Source organism: Cajanus cajan, chromosome 9 (assembly GCF_000230855.2).
Source record: "Cajanus cajan strain Asha chromosome 9, NIPB_CcT2T_4, whole genome shotgun sequence".
NCBI classification, from domain to species: Eukaryota; Viridiplantae; Streptophyta; class Magnoliopsida; order Fabales; family Fabaceae; genus Cajanus; species Cajanus cajan.
This window is the reverse complement of record NC_138525.1, coordinates 56,031,374-56,048,362: the sequence shown is the minus strand read 5'-3', so window position 1 is coordinate 56,048,362 and position 16,989 is coordinate 56,031,374. Positions and strand designations below refer to the sequence as shown.

General features: G+C 30.1%; 2 protein-coding genes and 1 long non-coding RNA gene across 5 annotated transcripts; 1 reads left to right on the top strand and 2 right to left on the bottom strand.

Moving 5' to 3' along the window:
* Window positions 1-1,772: 1,772 nt before the first annotated feature.
* LOC109795183 (uncharacterized) lies at window positions 1,773-5,661 on the bottom strand. Of its 2 annotated transcripts, none has more exons than XM_020354615.3 (8): window positions 5,214-5,661; window positions 4,143-4,293; window positions 3,858-4,008; window positions 3,549-3,674; window positions 3,370-3,450; window positions 3,031-3,223; window positions 2,679-2,949; window positions 1,773-2,349 (listed from the first exon to the last, which is right to left on the bottom strand). In XM_020354615.3, the coding sequence occupies exons 1-8, from the start codon at window positions 5,412-5,414 to the stop codon at window positions 2,078-2,080; spliced, it is 1,446 nt and encodes a 481-aa protein (XP_020210204.1). In that variant the 5' UTR covers window positions 5,415-5,661; the 3' UTR covers window positions 1,773-2,077. The 2 variants fall into 2 exon arrangements, with proteins under 2 accessions (XP_020210204.1, XP_020210203.1); XM_020354614.3 differs by having other exon boundaries at window positions 1,773-2,352; window positions 5,214-5,659.
* Window positions 5,662-6,779: 1,118 nt separating this feature from the next.
* On the top strand, window positions 6,780-8,344 carry LOC109791646 (Calcium-dependent lipid-binding (CaLB domain) family protein). The gene is made up of 2 exons (XM_020350966.3): window positions 6,780-7,467; window positions 7,598-8,344. Exons 1-2 carry the CDS (start codon window positions 7,035-7,037, stop codon window positions 8,095-8,097), a joined length of 933 nt encoding a protein of 310 aa, XP_020206555.1. The 5' UTR covers window positions 6,780-7,034; the 3' UTR covers window positions 8,098-8,344.
* A 4,162-nt stretch (window positions 8,345-12,506) lies between these two features.
* On the bottom strand, window positions 12,507-15,881 carry LOC109795263 (uncharacterized). 2 transcript variants are annotated; one of them, XR_002239538.3, is made up of 3 exons: window positions 15,277-15,793; window positions 14,069-14,423; window positions 12,507-13,963 (listed from the first exon to the last, which is right to left on the bottom strand). It is a non-coding gene; the product is annotated as an uncharacterized LOC109795263 (long non-coding RNA). The 2 variants fall into 2 exon arrangements; XR_014429759.1 differs by having other exon boundaries at window positions 12,507-14,423; window positions 15,277-15,881.
* Between the last annotated feature and the right edge of the window lie 1,108 nt (window positions 15,882-16,989).

The window sequence follows — 16,989 nt, the reverse complement described above, 5'->3', positions numbered from 1 at the left end:
TTTCACTGTATAGACAAAGCAACCAAAACTTGTTGTTCAATGACCCACTTCGAAGAAGAGAAAGCTTGTTGTAGGAAGGGAAAGAGATTGTAAGTAGTTTGGATTAATCATGATTAGGTTGATTCAGAAAAAAAAATTACAAAATCAAATCAACTATAAATGATTTAGTTTAGATTTGAAATAAATGAACTAATTAATTAAATTCATCTTTAAATCAATATAATTGATTAGACAAATTTATAGCATTCATTAAGTCAAATCCAATATAATTAATACTCGCATTTTTTGAATAAATTTCACTCAATGTCAGTGTGCTAAAGAATATTAAAAACAATTTATCAAGATTTTCCACGTGCAAAAGCATTCGATCCATGCCAGCAACAATTGCAACTGTTATTATATATTTTAAAAAAAAAATACTTTTTTGATTTTTTAAAGAAAAATTTTATTAAATTTTAAAAATTACAAAAATAAATCAATCTAACTACACATATTTTTTGAATGTTAGCCATATAATTTCCTTTTCAAAACTAAATCTTGAATTAAAATTAAATAATACACTATTTACATATAACAAAAATATGAGAAATACTATATGTACAACTACGTGATAAAAAAGATTGTAGAACTAAATGAGAAAAAGAAAGAAAAATGTAATAAATTATACAAGAGAAATAAACATAAAATAATATTACATAAATTGTTATGTGTATCACATTTTAAAAATAACTAGTATTTTAACATGTAAATATTTAATATCTATAACTAAAATTTATAATAAATTATGTATATTTTAAAAATATAAATTATATTTAAAAATTATATAAATAGATATTTTAAACATAAGTTATATTAAAAATTTATGATAAATAATTTATATTGTAGTACAACTGTACAAGACTATTTTAATCTAATAATAAATTATTTTAAAATATTAAAATTTAATTCATAAATAATTTTGATAAATTAAATTGTATAAGTTAAAAAAATTCTTAAAAATTCTCATCAAGAAAAAAGTTTTTAAAAACATTCTTTCACCAAATAATAATTCGTATTTAATATATAGAGGTTGATTTTTCCATTGAAAGCAAACTCATATTTTGAAGATGTACACTTTTTTTTGGATGAGATAAAAATGGGGGGAAAAAGAAAAATAAATAGGAAAAAAGAATAAGTAAATTTAAATGAAATTTTGTATTGTTTGAATTGGTTAAATTAAGGAATAAATGGAATATATTCATTTTTCATTGTTTGATTATATGAAAACAGAAGATAAAAAAAATTAGAAGTAATAGTAAAAGACTTATTTTTTTAATACAATTTATTGCATGCTTTGCAACTTTAATGTAGTGCACCGGCTCATATTATGCAACATGTTATCAATATTTAGATAATTTGAACTGCTACTAGTACAATCTTGCATTGGTATTCTCCTTTCATTTCCGTTTCAAATCACGGCTCAGTGATGATAATTTTATTTTTGGCGAGTCACAGGATTCAAAATATCCAAATGTTATCTGAATCCAATGAAAACAAAGTGGTAATGTTCATTTCTATTTGGCTTGGCAACTGACTGGGATAAAAACGATAGAGAAAGTTACAAAGAAACACAATAATTGAATTGAATGAAGTACAAAATGGAGCCAGTGTAAATCAGCTACAACACTGCTGATTACTTTTCCCTTTACAGCTCCAACAATCCATGTGAGAGCAAGTAGGTCACTACACTGTAGTCCCCACAAGGCAAAGTATCAAAGAAAGAAACGGGCAGAGAAGAGAGAACGCTATTCACATATTTCGCTACAAAGAGCCCACACCATAAATGTAATATAGATTACAGCATAAACATGTGGTGAGCTACCAACATACAAACAATATTACTTGATACAGAGCTGTTGCCACCTACGGATTATACTTGCCTACGACGTAGATGCCAAAATCTAAAAAAATTATACAAGAACACTAAATGGTTACAACTCTCCCAGAAATTCGCATAGCAAGTGAGGATCATCACCGCAACCTTGGATAAATGCTAATAAGAAAACAAAAGACAACAATAAATCCAACAATACATTATTTAGTTAGACCAGACATGAACCAGCCCGTGCCTATTGCCTGTATAGATCTCGTTGCGCTCTTCATCGTAGAAGAGAGCAGTAATGTCTTCCAAGGCTTCAGCAACTGTGCTCCGAATTCTGGAGACACGCTTTCGTTTTCCCAAATTACATCCACCACCACTTGAACAGTTGTCATCACCGCAACTGCATTCTTTCACCTTCGGAAGGCTATTACTCGCCCTAATCTTTGCAAGACACTTGCCAGTTAAAATGTTGCTTACATTAATGGATCCTGCTGTATCAAAAAATGCCTAGCCTGTTAGTAATGTAACTTCAAAGACGGTGCTCGCTTAAAAATATAAATTGATAACTGACACCGACACATTGAAAAATTGTTTGATTTGCTATCCTGTTTTAAATTTTAGCTTAGTCAACATGTAAAACATTTAATTAAAACATCTCTCAGTTAAATAACTAAAAATACCTTTAAAAATATTCATCACACTGTGCCTCCAATGGCACAAGGACAAAGTGCATAAAAAAAAAAAACAAACAAAATTAATTGAAATAAAAGTGTGGGGAGCAGTTGGTCAGGTCAGGGATAAAAAATAAGGAAAATACCATTTCCTTCAGACAATGAATCATCAGAATCAGCCTTGCAGTATGATATAATGAGATCCTGGTCACTGGTTATATATATGTTGTTTGTATTGCAGTCAGGATGCCACAGGAGGTGGTCCTCAAAAGAAGTTACAAGTTCTCCACGGAAGTTCCACACAGCCACAGTTCGATTACGAAATGTCAGGAATAATTGGTTTTCATAGAGAAATATAAATGCAGATGGCGTCATAAATTCACTTCTGCTAACTTCTGTTAGCTCAAAAGTCCGAACCTGAGGTTAATTAAAGTAAGAGATTAGGATGTAGAAAAATCAGCAATGTACAACTCATGTATAAACAAGAAAATTACTTACATCAAGAATTTGGAGGTTCTCATTTTCCTGTTTAACAAGGAGCTTTTCATTGAATTGTTCAATGAAATCCACCTTCTTGTTCCGATGAAGGAGATGGTTGAACGATTTCAAAACCGTACCATCTTCTATTGAGAGGATTTTAAGTGGGACATGGCTACTCGATTTAGCATAAATCAACAACATGATCCCTGGACTGAAAAATCATGAAACAAAGACCTAAGTAGTGTAAATAATGCAATATAATTTTTAAAACAATTGTGAATTGCAATAGACCATATATCCAAGGTAGTGTATTGTATATGGGAAAGGAAATTTCAAAAGCAAAACAAGAAAAATTACCTGATCTTAATTTCGTGTACATTTTTATCTGAAATGGAGTACAACATAGTATAGTTTTTCAGGTCAAACACCTTGTATATGCTGCAGAGGGGGGAAAATGTATCACAATCAAGTAGCTTAGAAATATTATAATTATATTATATTACCATACAAATGCATCAGAATAACAAAATATTTACCTATCCTGCGCGGAGTATGTGAGTACCTTCCCATTTACATCATCAAATTCTACAAATCCTGGCCACTTAAGTGATTCAGATTCAAAAAGAGCAAAGCCAGCATCTGGTTTAACCCTCCTTATATATCTGGAAAACAAATATTTTAGCATAGAACACAACAACCCAAAATTGGACAGGCATCAGTTGCTATCTGTTGCTTTTTTTAAACACTCTATCTCCCTCTGACACTTTTATTTTTCCTACAGATTTCTTTTGTTGAGCATGGAAAACAAGGTTAGGAGTTAAAAAACAATAGCGAGCTATACTTACTCAATTCGTGTGCTTCTGCATTTTAAGGAACTGTAACTGTCTGATGCATAGACAGAAACTGTGATGAGTGAGTCGTTGTTTTTATTATAAAACAAACTCCTTATGACTTCATCGGGACTGACATTCAAGAAGCATATCCGTTCATTGGTCTCTGCAATGCAGCAAACGATGGAAATATTTAACACATTATCATGCATGCATGTTTATGTTAGAAATAGAATTTAACAGCATGTTCAGATATAATATTTAAAGATATAAACACCAGCAATCAGTTACAAGCACTACCTCGGCTAAATGCTGCACATACACCAGACTGTGCAAGTGCAAAAACAATGTCACGTGCTGCTACAATCTCAATTATCTTTGACCTCTTTCTCAGAAATGGTAATACAACAGATGAAGAAGGACCTTTTGGATCATGTGTATCATATTCTTCCTATAAAACACAATCACAAGAAATGGAGAAATGAGTATAGTAACAAAGCACACATATCACTAGTGAAAAGAGGAGGCACATAGTTTTCTCAGCATCTAACGACTTAAAATAGAGTGGTTTCAAATGTTGCATTACACAAATACACGGAGAATTCCAACAAACAAAATAACACATTGAGTTTGCATTATCATGGAAAGTCAAATATTCCGCTACATACTCCTCTTCTTCCTCAGCAATGATTTAAAATGGGGTGGTTTTTTACCAATATTGTACTATTATTGCTCCCTCAACACACAGTTTTCTCAGCATCCAAAAATTTAAAATAGAGTGGTTTCAAATTTTCCATTACACAAATGAATAGGGACTTACCATGAACAAAATAACATTCATTGAGTAAGCATTAATATACAAAATCAAATTTTCTACTACTTGCTCCCTAAGCAATAAACCTTCTTAACCTTGGACAAATTTACACTGACCTAAGTAATCACACATCCACATTAAGCTATCTTTCTACTCCCAGTATCTCTTATTCGGATTGCCTGTTGTTTTGTGCTAGATATCGAATGGAACAAACACATGTCAGGCTCAAATTAGTCCTTAACATCTGTAAAATCACCATAAATAGTTAAACTATATACAATATCCTCCCTGATAAAATCATAGCGGAAAAGCCTATATACGCAAGAGAATTCATCATGTACAGAAACAGCTTGAGACTTGAGAGTATAGTTTCTCCTAAGACAAACCTAATCAACCTAATAGTCTTCACATGAAACCCTAGAATTGTTCCGCATCCAAAATTTCACAAAAACAGAAGAAGGCTTCAGTCCGCAACCAGTTCATTAAGTCTGAATAGATTCATTACTCTTCCTTAGCATATAAACTCACTTAAATTCACAAATGAAATTGAAACTCACCTGCAATCGAATGTTGCGAAATCTTTCTTGAGCGTCGGTCATGGAAAAGGCGCGGTCGCGGTTGGAGCTGATTTCCCGCCGCTGAAGTTTCTTGACGCTGTTGACGAAGCCATCCACAGGACGCGGCCTCCTCTTCGCCACCACGCGCCGGCCGCAGCACGGCCTCGGACTAACCGTGATCCGCCTTCCTCCGCCTTCCATGTCAACGAGCGAAGGAGGCTTCCACCGCCGCCCCGCCGCGCGAGGGAAAACCCTAAATCCGGCGAGAATTTACTGAGAGCGGGGAGTTGGGGTTCGGAGAACGCTGGTCTCAGTGCTACTCTTCCAGTTCGAGTTTCGATCTCGTTTTCAAATTTTGGAAGAGAATGGAGAAAAAGAAAAGAAAGAAAAAGAAAAATAGAAAAAGAAAAAAAACATTATATATAACACGAGGAGACAGTATATGTGGAGTGGAAAGGATTTCAAATAAGTGTACCGTGAATGGATTATTATAGGGACACGGTGTCCACAAATGGTAGGCCCAAACTCGCTCCTTGGCTTGGGCCCAGCATGGTTCGCCTCCTCTAAGTCCAACTTATCACAACAATTTATTTTTGGGCCTCATTCAACTTATCATAATTTTTTTCCCTCAAGTAAAAAAATGGCATACAAAACAAAAGCATTATCAATCTTATGTAACATACCATGAATCTATTAAAAATATAAATAAAAAAAAAGTAAATAATACAAAGAACATTGGGACGTTGAAAGTAAATAATCTTTTTTAAAAAAAAAAGATATTTGAAGGAAAAAAAGACATTTAAGTTAAAAATAAATTTAAAATTTTTTAGTTCGGCAAAAAGGAGGGAATAATGGTAGTACTAGGGATGACAAATAAACTCGTACTCATGGGTAATATTTGAACTCATCCAAACTTTGACGGGAAATACTTGATTTGACCGGGTACGAGTATATACTTACTCACCCCATACCTGTTCTCGTACCTGTTCCCGTCCCCATCCCTGATTTTTTTTTTTTGGTGTTGTGAAAAAAATAAAAGACAAAAAACAAGAAAGAAATGAAATTAATGTAAGGAACAGAGATTCTCCCCGTACACTTGAAACACAAAATTTGGAGGACTCCTCCATGTTACATGTTGAGTCCCTAATCTAGCTCCCCAACTTGCAAGAACATGAGCTAGACTAGGGACTCAACATGTAGCATGCAAGAACTCATCCCCGATTTAATACTCACCTTTGATTTAATTATGTTAAAAAAATTTAATATTTTATTATGTGTAATTATTTATTATAATGTGAAATATTTATAGTTATTTAATTATTAAGAAATCTCTTGATTAAAATATGAGATAAAAAAATAATCTAATTATAATTATAATATAATAAAAAAATAATTTAAAAATATTATATATCTTTTTATAAAAAATAAAATAAAATAATCTTTTACTAGTACCGGTATATCAAATACTCAACCGGACAAAAATTATATACCTAATAAATATAAATATGGAAATAAATTTAAATCACAGAATCAGAAACAATATCATAAAACCTGTATCCGACTAATCTCATTGTCATCCCTAAGTAGTACCAAAAAGGTTTCATGTATCCCAATGTACATGTCGAGAAATGTAAACAGATTCTGCTTGGCTGTGATACACTTTAAGACGAAGAAAAAGTTGTCACAATACGGTGCTTATATCATAGGTATAGGAATTTTCTCCCCATAATAAAGCAAAGCAAGCACTAAAGCAACCTTTGAAAATCGAAACAGTGCAAAGTGCAAAGCCCTTGAGCTTGACTTTATCTCCTCCCCTCTCCAATGGGCGAAATCTGGATGGAGGTATGCTTGATATCCGCTCGCGGGGTGAGGGCTTCACCCTCACTCTGGAAGCGTCAGTGGTATGCAGTTGGGTGGGTTGATCCCAAGAACAAATACTGCACCAAAGTTGATGCTTCTGGGAATGCAAACCCTCTTTGGAGAACCAAGTTTGCCCTCCAGGTTCATCGCTCAGACCCGGATCTTGCACTCAACGTTGAAGTCTACAGCAGAGACCCCGTGTTCCTCACCGAGAAGCTTCATGGCTCCGCTACTGTTCTTCTCAGAGAGTTTCTCGCCAAGCAGGGACACAACTCTGAGGAAGTTGGCAGTTACCAATTAAGGAACAAGAAATCCAACAAGCCGAGAGGCTTTGTTGATGTTTCAATCCGTGTTTCTCAGGAGAAGGAAGACCCTAATTTTCACCCACAACAAGGTATATTTATATTTCAGTCACAACCAATGTTTTGATCGGGTATGTTCAAAATGGGTTTCATTTATGAGAGGAAAAGTTTGCAACTTTGATTGAGTTTTACATCTTAAAGTGATTTATGTTTTTTATGCAGGTGATGGGGGAGGAATAGTGCTCTTAGATTATGGCAATAATGCTAATCACTTGACTACAAGGGGTGGATTTGGGCAAACCTATCCACAGCAAAAGGGTCAAGCTTCATTCCATGGGCTAGAAAAACAGGCCAAAACTAATGTCCCCTACCCACATCCAGTACCATTTCCTGCAGATTATACTAACCCTCCTTATGTGGGTGGACCAAGTTATCAACCACCACCAGCACCACCCTCAAATGTTGGTTATGGTTATGCTCCCACTTATCTTCCAAATAGTGGTGGCATGGGAACTAGTTATTTCAACATGCCAACATCATCATCAACATCAGGGGTAGGCCCTAGGCAGAGGGGGCCTCCAGGGTTTGCAATTGGGGCAGGAGCTGGAGCACTAGCAGCTGGGGCTGTAATGTTTGGTGATAATTTCGTGTCAGGATTTGATGTTCCTTCTGGACTAGGGGCTGATCCAACTCTTACCATTGCAACTGATCCTCTTTTCTGAACTACAATTAAGCACCTTCTATAATGTAATTATTATTATTATTATGTTTGGCTGCACATAGCCTATCAGATATGGCCATGCCATAAGAGTTCTACTTTCTTTGAATTAACCGTCTTAGAGAAAATGCTGTAGAGTTTTCTTGGAAGCTGAAAGAACAATTATTTTTTGGGCTGTGTAACTATTCTTTTTCATCAGTTTCATGCTGCTCTTTTGCCATAAGTAAAAAAGGATGCCTTGTGTTGAGTTATTGTTGGCTTCGGAAGGGAATATACCCCATATTTATAGTCAATTTTTTTAATTTATAAAGAAAAATTTACTTAAACTCGACTAGTAATGTCACTGCAAATTAGTGGACTCGGAAGTTTATTACACATTAAGTCCGAGGAGAATAATATAGATACTCAAGTTATTAGAGAATTTTTTATTTTTTGTTATTTGGTGAATAATACACCACATAAATAAAATATTGTTAAATTTAGGTTAAAAATCTCTTTTGGTTCCTGATAATATTTTTTGTTTCAATTTAGTTTCATTTTAATTTTAGGTCTCAATTTGGTCCCCAATAATTTAAATCATTACAATTTAGGATTTTCGTCCAAATGATTTAAACAGGATTAATTCCTGCTGACGTGAATGTCAGGTGGATGCCACGTAGATGCATAGGTAGATGTCAAATGTCATGAATACACCTAGAACCAGAACGACCTGTTCTGAAACCAGAACGATCCGTTCTGCATGCACATGTTATGCGTTAATTTTCCAGCTGAAACAGGCCGTTCCAAATGCAAATTTAACACAACATGAGTGCAGCAGAACGAACCGTTTTGATACCAGAACAGGCCGTTCTGCTGTTAGAACGGGCTGTTCTAAATTCATAACGGCCCGTTCCAGAATGCCAACTTCATGCTAATCACCTATACACTGTTAGTGTAAAAAAATTTTACACTGGCAACCAATTATATCTTTTAATTGTGTCATGTCACTTTAAACACATTTACTTTTAACAGTGACATGACACAATTAAAATATATAATTGGTTGCCAGTGTAAAAAAATTATACACTGACAATGTATAGATGATTAACTCATATATACATACATACATACATGCATACATACATACATATATATATATATATATATATATATATATATATATATATATATATATATATATATGTATGTATATGGCAGTGCTATGTTATTCTTGAGTGTGTTTAGCTTTTTGACATATATTTTACATCGTAAGCTAGAATTAAATGTTTCTCTCTTTATTTTTTATGTTGTTTTTTTATATGTTATTGTTGTAGGTGAGACTTATTAGGATGTTGATGATATTTAGTCCTTATTTAAGAGTACTTTTATAAGATATGTGGTAGTAGGATGTATAAGATTTTTTTTTTTTTGGAGTCATTCTTTTAGAACTTGAAGTTAGACTAATTGATTATGTTTTTATTTTAAAGTTATTATTAAAGTATTAATAAGAGAAATTTTTTATATGGTATCGTCTGCCAAATTGATATTATTTACTTAATTTCTTATGCATGAACTCGATTCTTAATTAAAGTGTTCTTTATATTATACTTAATATCACATATGGTGTAGAAGGTGTCAAAACAGCTGGATGCAAATACACACTATTTCATACCTTATCCGGTCTAATTAAGAAATCTTAAAAACAAATAATATATACTCATTCACTTCTATTTTATATATTGATGTTTGAGTGACAACTTTCTTTAATTATCTCTATAATCAGCCGTCTACGATTGTTACATTTCAACAATAGTGATTAAAAAAAATTGCAAAACAACCAGCCTTCTCTTTAAAAATAGTACCCAAATTGAAAATAATATATATATAGAGAGAGAAAGAGAGAAAGAGTATGTCCACCAAAAACTTTTAATTTTTAGGGTTATTTTTTATAAAATAAAAGAAAATCAATTGATATTGAGGGTTATCGAGTTGAATGAACTTGGTAAACCAATTGATTACATTCAAAATTAAATTACTTTTTTTATAATTGAGTTTAACTCAATTACTAAATTTATTAAATTTAACTTTTGTTTGTCCAATTTTTAAGTTGATTTTTATTTGAAATTAAGTTAAATTGGTTTTATATATTTCATTTTATATATTTTTAAGATATGATAATATTTTACCTTAATAAATAAACTTAAATTAATATTTTAATTTTAAGGTTTGTTGTTTATTATTTTCATAATATATTTATGTATTTTTAATGATAAATTGATGGCTTATTTTATATTTTAAATTGAGATTTTAAAAATATATGAGTTGGAAATCAAACCAAATAAATTAAAGCATACAGGATTGATTTGAAATCAAACCAAACCAACCAAACCAACCAAACCAATCCAATCCATATGTTGAATCCCTAACAATGAAGCAAATGAAATAAATTAATTAATTAATTTGACTTTTTACAAAATGTTTACTAACTAATTACTATTAAAAGCTTAAAATAAAAATTTATGACTGGAGGATTGTATCCTTCGTTAAATTAACTTTTGGGGTGTTCGTTTTACGGATTAAAAATTATTCTAAACAAATATGAAGATGAAAATGTAATATTTTCATGTTTGTTATGAGTGTTGTTCATTTTCAAAAATATCTTTTTACCATGTTTCTTATTTTTTTTATTCCATGTTAAGAGTGTAAGAATGTGATATTTCTATAGAAATATTAAAATTTACAATTTAACACACTTATAACTTCCTTTTTTCATTATTTTTATTCAAATTATTTTTAATTTTAAAAATATTAAAATATAATCAAACACATTTTTTACAAATACTTGTAAATAGCATTTTAATTAATCAAAATATTCACAGAAATATAACTCTCATCCATACTTGTGAATAGCATTTCAATCAAAATATACACAGAAATATATATAATTATGGTCCCCTTTCAAAAGTTTTCTGCACTTAATTACTATCAACAACCCTAGCCAGATGCTTCACTCCACCCGTGACTAACTTGCTCATTTGAACAACCCTAAACACAAGTTAAATATGGGTAACATTTAAAAGTAACATTATAACATGTAATCATGTGACTAATTTATTTTGCTCAGCATATCGACCTCCAGCTAGACATAATGGGATAATATTGTATATCAATGAAATAGGATTGATAATGATGTTTACATAATGGCGGTGATTACTGACAAGGTAAAAATAGAATTTATTATTATTATTATTATCAAGCAGTATAATCTATTAAATACAAAAGTAATTTTTCTAAAAAATTTGACAGACATTTAAATAAATAAATATTATCTCATAACTTAAGTTTTTGATTATATGTATAAGAGTCAGAATTTAATTAAAAAACATGAGTTTTTTGTCATTCCCACCATCCCAAATTGGTGATGAAAATAATATATAAGATATTATATAATTTTTTTCTAACTAAAGTAATGTGGTATCATATTTCTTAGACTAAATATTACATTCCATTTCGACCCAGATTTTATTGAGTATTTAATTTAAGTTTAATATTTTTTTTAATTTTTTCATATTAGAACAATTTTGAGGTTATTTTTAATCAACTTTTTAAAATTTAATTTTCAATTCAATGTTGGCATTAAAAAACTTAAATCATATATAATTGTAATTAAATTTTAAAAAAAATTAATTCCCACACTTGATACTATTTTTTTTAGTTGACAAAATCTAATGTTTAAAAATTTGATGATTAAAAATTAATAACTTACAAGATATGATTAACCTAGAATTAATTTGTGCTCATGAAATTAATTTGATCTTGATATAAAAAAAAATCCAACACAGTCATAATTTTAATAAATAATATATTTTTTTAAATGTCACTTTTTATGTAAGAAAACACACACACATATATATATATATAATATAAAAATAAAAATTTCAATATAGACTAAATTTATAATTTAACCTAAATTATCAATTGTAATTAAAATAACATAAATTTGTTGTATTCAAATTAGATACTTTATTAAGATAAACTTTGATATTTTCATAAATAAAAAAGAACTTAGATATCATGTGAAAACATTTAATATTCATATAATTTTTCTACCAACAATCTTTTAATACATTATTCAAATTTTTATTCTCATTATTCCACTTTGAGTTTTCTTTTTAAAATCTCAATAGGAACTTGAAATTACTGTTGTTAAGATGATATATAAATTTACAGAAAAAGTTAATAGTTAAGCAGTGGTATAGTGTTTAACCCCTGCCTATTCAAATTTTCAGTCTACTTAAGAAAACAGAAAGTTTCCGCTTGGTTGCATCTGAATTCTGGACTCCATGTCAGAACCTTATATTTACGGCTAATTTTTAAGTCACATTTTGAATAAAACTCATTTATATAGATTTTTATCTATCCTAGGCAAATTACTAGCTAAAACTAATGTCTATTCAATATATTAATGAAAGTTGTGCAGGTGCAACTTCTCCAGGTATAGCCGAGAAAGTAATAACCAATAATAATGTCTGGATCCCTTACACCAAAATGTATTAACTAATGCAGTTTGCTCTGTGTTAAAGCAGGAACATTCGAACGTGGGAACACCCGAACGTGAGTATACATCTGCATTTGTTTGGTGACATACCTCGAAAAATGAAAGGGTGGAGTAATTGGTTAATAGGATTGAGAAATACATGCCATAGATGCTTTTGATCTGACTCATAATAATATATATCCTGCTTTTACTACTAACAAAATTATCATAAATTACTTTTACTTATACAATAATTACAATATATATTGGTATATTATTAAAAAGTATGAATATAGACTATAATGACACACAAAATATGATGTTAAATCTCATTCAAAATCAACATTAAAATTGTGTATAATTATATGTCAAATAGACAAATGCCTACATATATTGTACCTATAATGATACTTTTTGCATGTCACTACATGTAACATTTCTTGTAGTGTGTCTTCACACTCAATAAAACATGCAAATTGATAAAAATAAATAGATAAATAAAACATGCAAATAAAAATAAATAGATAAATAAAACATGCAAATACAACCATAATACTCATGAGTTACATTGATTGTAAAAATGAATATATTTTTTTTATAAATTATATTAAGGTAAATAAATAAAATTATGAAGTGAGGAAAAGACATTTGATGAAAGAAAAATACGTGAACATATAATTATAATGTGAGTGAAAAAATAGTACTCAAACTAAAGTTCAAACCCACAATAATGATTTGACATTTACATTACTCTCTTCTTCATTCCATTTTGTTTAGGTTTAAAATTTTAGTACAAGACTAAAAGAATATAATTAATATTTCTAATTTCACTGAAAAAATTATGTAACTTTTAAATATACTTTTAAATCTTTTATATTTCTATCAAATAAATAAATATTAAATAACGAAAAATATATTAATTAAATTAATAATATAATAAAAAATCTTTAATATTATGTTGATACCATAAAACAACAATTAAAAATTAAAATAGATGAAAATTGTTAAAACGTTAAATAAAATAGAAGGGACAGATGAAGTAATAATTTGTAAGGCCAGTGGCTAAAATGGAAAAGAATAGACATTGCAACTAGTCCTGTGAGATGTACAGACCCTTGCTTTCCCAAACCCAAAGAAAGAAAGAACTCAAATGTAGAGAAGAAAAACTTGTATCAAAAACAACCTGAAAGGAAAGTGGCAAACTGTTAGTTATCTACTTGATGAAAGGAACATGTATATATAAACATACCGTGATCATGTTAAAGTTTAAACTAAACAAACTACTAAATCATTAGATATATACAAGTGCTATTGTAAGATTTATAGACATGTCTTGGAGGATCACACAATTTTCCTGTAAAAAAGTACCAAGTGGGTCAGTACACTATATATTGAACTCGTGCAACTGTTCAGATATTTGATGAATCTTTGGCAGTTGTGATAAAGAGTTAATACTTACAAAGAGCTAGAAGACGATGTGTAACATCAGCTACAGTGTACTGATCGCACCTTTTTTTGTACTAAGCACATATTGATTAAGCTTAGACATGCATAAAGCCTTTTGAGAAGTGGATACAAATGGAAGCAACAGAAAGAAGGAGCTCCCTTCAGTCCAAGCAACAGATAAAGAGGGTTACCAAATCTTCATTCACACAATAGCAAAACCTATAGCTGAATACTATTGTATGAATGAATCATGTTAGTTCAGCAACCCATTCTTTCATCATATCTATGAATGGGCTGAGGGAAGCTCCTTCATTCTCTTTTCCTCCCAATGTGAAGTAGAACACTGCCCATCTACATTTTTCCTTCTCCTGACACAAGATGATTCATTGTAATTAAATCAACCAATTAAAATTTCAATAAGGAGGTCTAACCTTTGTTTGTATATTCAAGGAATTAAAAATCAATTAGAGTTTTTAGAAAGAAATATATGTATTATAATTACTAACAAAAAAAGTGCATGCAAATGAGTGAGAAAGAGGGGTATGAGTCCAACATCAAATTAAAGGCTGTGATCACAGAATGGACAATGATATTTGACTTAAAAATAAAATAGTTGATTTATTGGGGGAGTTTCTTTATGCATGTTCCTGATTTTGTCAAATAAGCCAGTGAATGTGAAAGACATAAGAAAAAAAGTCTTCAGAAGTTAGAACTACATTTTTCACCCTGATCTGAAATCAAATCTGAAGTTATGTTGCAAACCAAGCTAATTAATACATGAAAATAAAGAGAAATACACTTGATGGCCCAAATTTCCACAAGTGATGAAACTTCAAATAAAAGAAAGGTTTAAAACAAGAAATAAGAGAGAACGTACTTGCAAGCAAAAAAAAAAGGGAAAGAAAAGTACCACAACAGTGAAAACCAGATTCTTAATAAAGAAGCCATCAAGGAAAGACATAAATATATGTCCAAATGTACATGCAAGTGTATTATAAGCTGAGAAAGTAATAAATAAGCAAATTTGTAAAGTTTTTCACAATAATTGCCACCGATCAACCTATTAGGCCATGCTACAATAGCCGGTGCCAGTGGCACAGATCACTAAAAGAGAAAAAAAAACCCTACTTTTGAGAGCTAGGGTCAGCGAAGAAGATGAAGAAAAACAAATTAACAAATCCAACAACATAAAATTTCAATCACAAATCTAGAAATACCAACCTTAGAGCTAAAACTGAGAAACATGTGCTGCCAGAAACCCTAATTCTGGTATGGTTAATTTTATTGATTCCTGCGCTGAGCAGAAGCAAGACAATGAGAGTTATAAAGAAAATGAAAACTGTAAAGACCAAAAAGGACTTAAAGGTTGTGTAACAAGTGTTGAAGAAAAAAAAGAGTGAAAGAGGAATTATTTATTTATTTATTCATTCAAGTGTTTATGTTTTTAAGAAAGGAAAAATTGGTAGACATGATGGGTCATTGTCCCCATGAGAGTCACAGACAGGAAAGTGAATCCAAGAAATATTCTAGTGGCAAAGGAGGATGGGGTGTGACAGGTGAAAGTCTATCACAGTCACTTTTTTTTCTGGCAAAAATTCACACTCCTCTCCTTTTGGTTAACTCATTTTACTTTTATATCTATAAGGAATAGCAATTAAAATCAATTATAAATGAAAATTAAGAAAGTTAAAACTTATTTAACCTTTATTTGAATCTATTTTACGATGATTAATTTATAGTAACTTTATGGTTAATGAGTATTGCTGCATTTGATCTTGTACACTACTCCATGAATTAGTAATTAAAATCCGACAACTTAACGTCATTATCGGAACTACTGTTCATACGTGAGTTATCTTAACAACTTTGCATCTCTAATTTAATGACCATGACTTTGAAATTAGAGTGTGGACAGACATTTGTTTTTTGGTTTTCCAACTTTTATCTGTTTCCAAATCCCTTCTTCCAAAACGACAATAATTGAGGATTCACATGATCAGAATTACTCATTTTATCCGTATAATTTTTTGAAGAAAAAAATACATTCTTTCTTAACAAATCTTTTGAGCAACCAATGAACTAAAAACAAAGGGGAAGGAAAGATTTATACTGCAAGGCAGTGTAAGGATCTAGTTCGGTTAGTTAGACATGTAGTTCAATTATTGTAAATATTTTATTATTAAGTTTGATTTTGATAGATTGTTTTTTTTAGAAAAAAAAAGGAAAAAACTCTCTAATAAGGATATTTAAAAATGTTGAAAAGAACTGAAATTAAAAAACAATTTGTCACAACCGAATTGAATTGAAAAACAATTCAAGCAAATTAAACTTTTTTAATTAGTTCGACAAATTCTTTTCTCAAAATTAAACCGAACTATATTTTAAATTAAACTATTTTTTATGATATATAAGAAAAATTAAAAAAAAATAATTTTACCTTTTATATAAATAGTTCGATTCAACTTTTTATAAAAATAATTTAACTTGTTCACAATCATTTCTGTTTTTTTTATACATATATTTTTTTGTGCAATTATAAATACATACAATCTATAAATTTAGTATTTTATTATTTATATTTTATTTAAAAATATTTGTAATATATATGTGTGTACGCATGTAAAATGATCTACTAATTTTAAGAACAAGTTTTGTTATAATTATTCTTTCAATAACCCAATGATCATTTGTGTTATAATCTCATATTTATTAAATTTTATACAATTTTTTTTTATAATTGATCCTTGAATTGTAGGTTTAACTTGTTAGTGATTATAGTGGTTGTGATTGTAATTTTAAATAAGTTTTTTTAATTAAAAGAATATATCAAGTATGATAGATAATAGGTTAATCTATAAAATGATGTAGAATTATGTCTTTATCTATATTGATTTATGAGTGAACTAATTAAAATTATATTCTCATCTATATCTA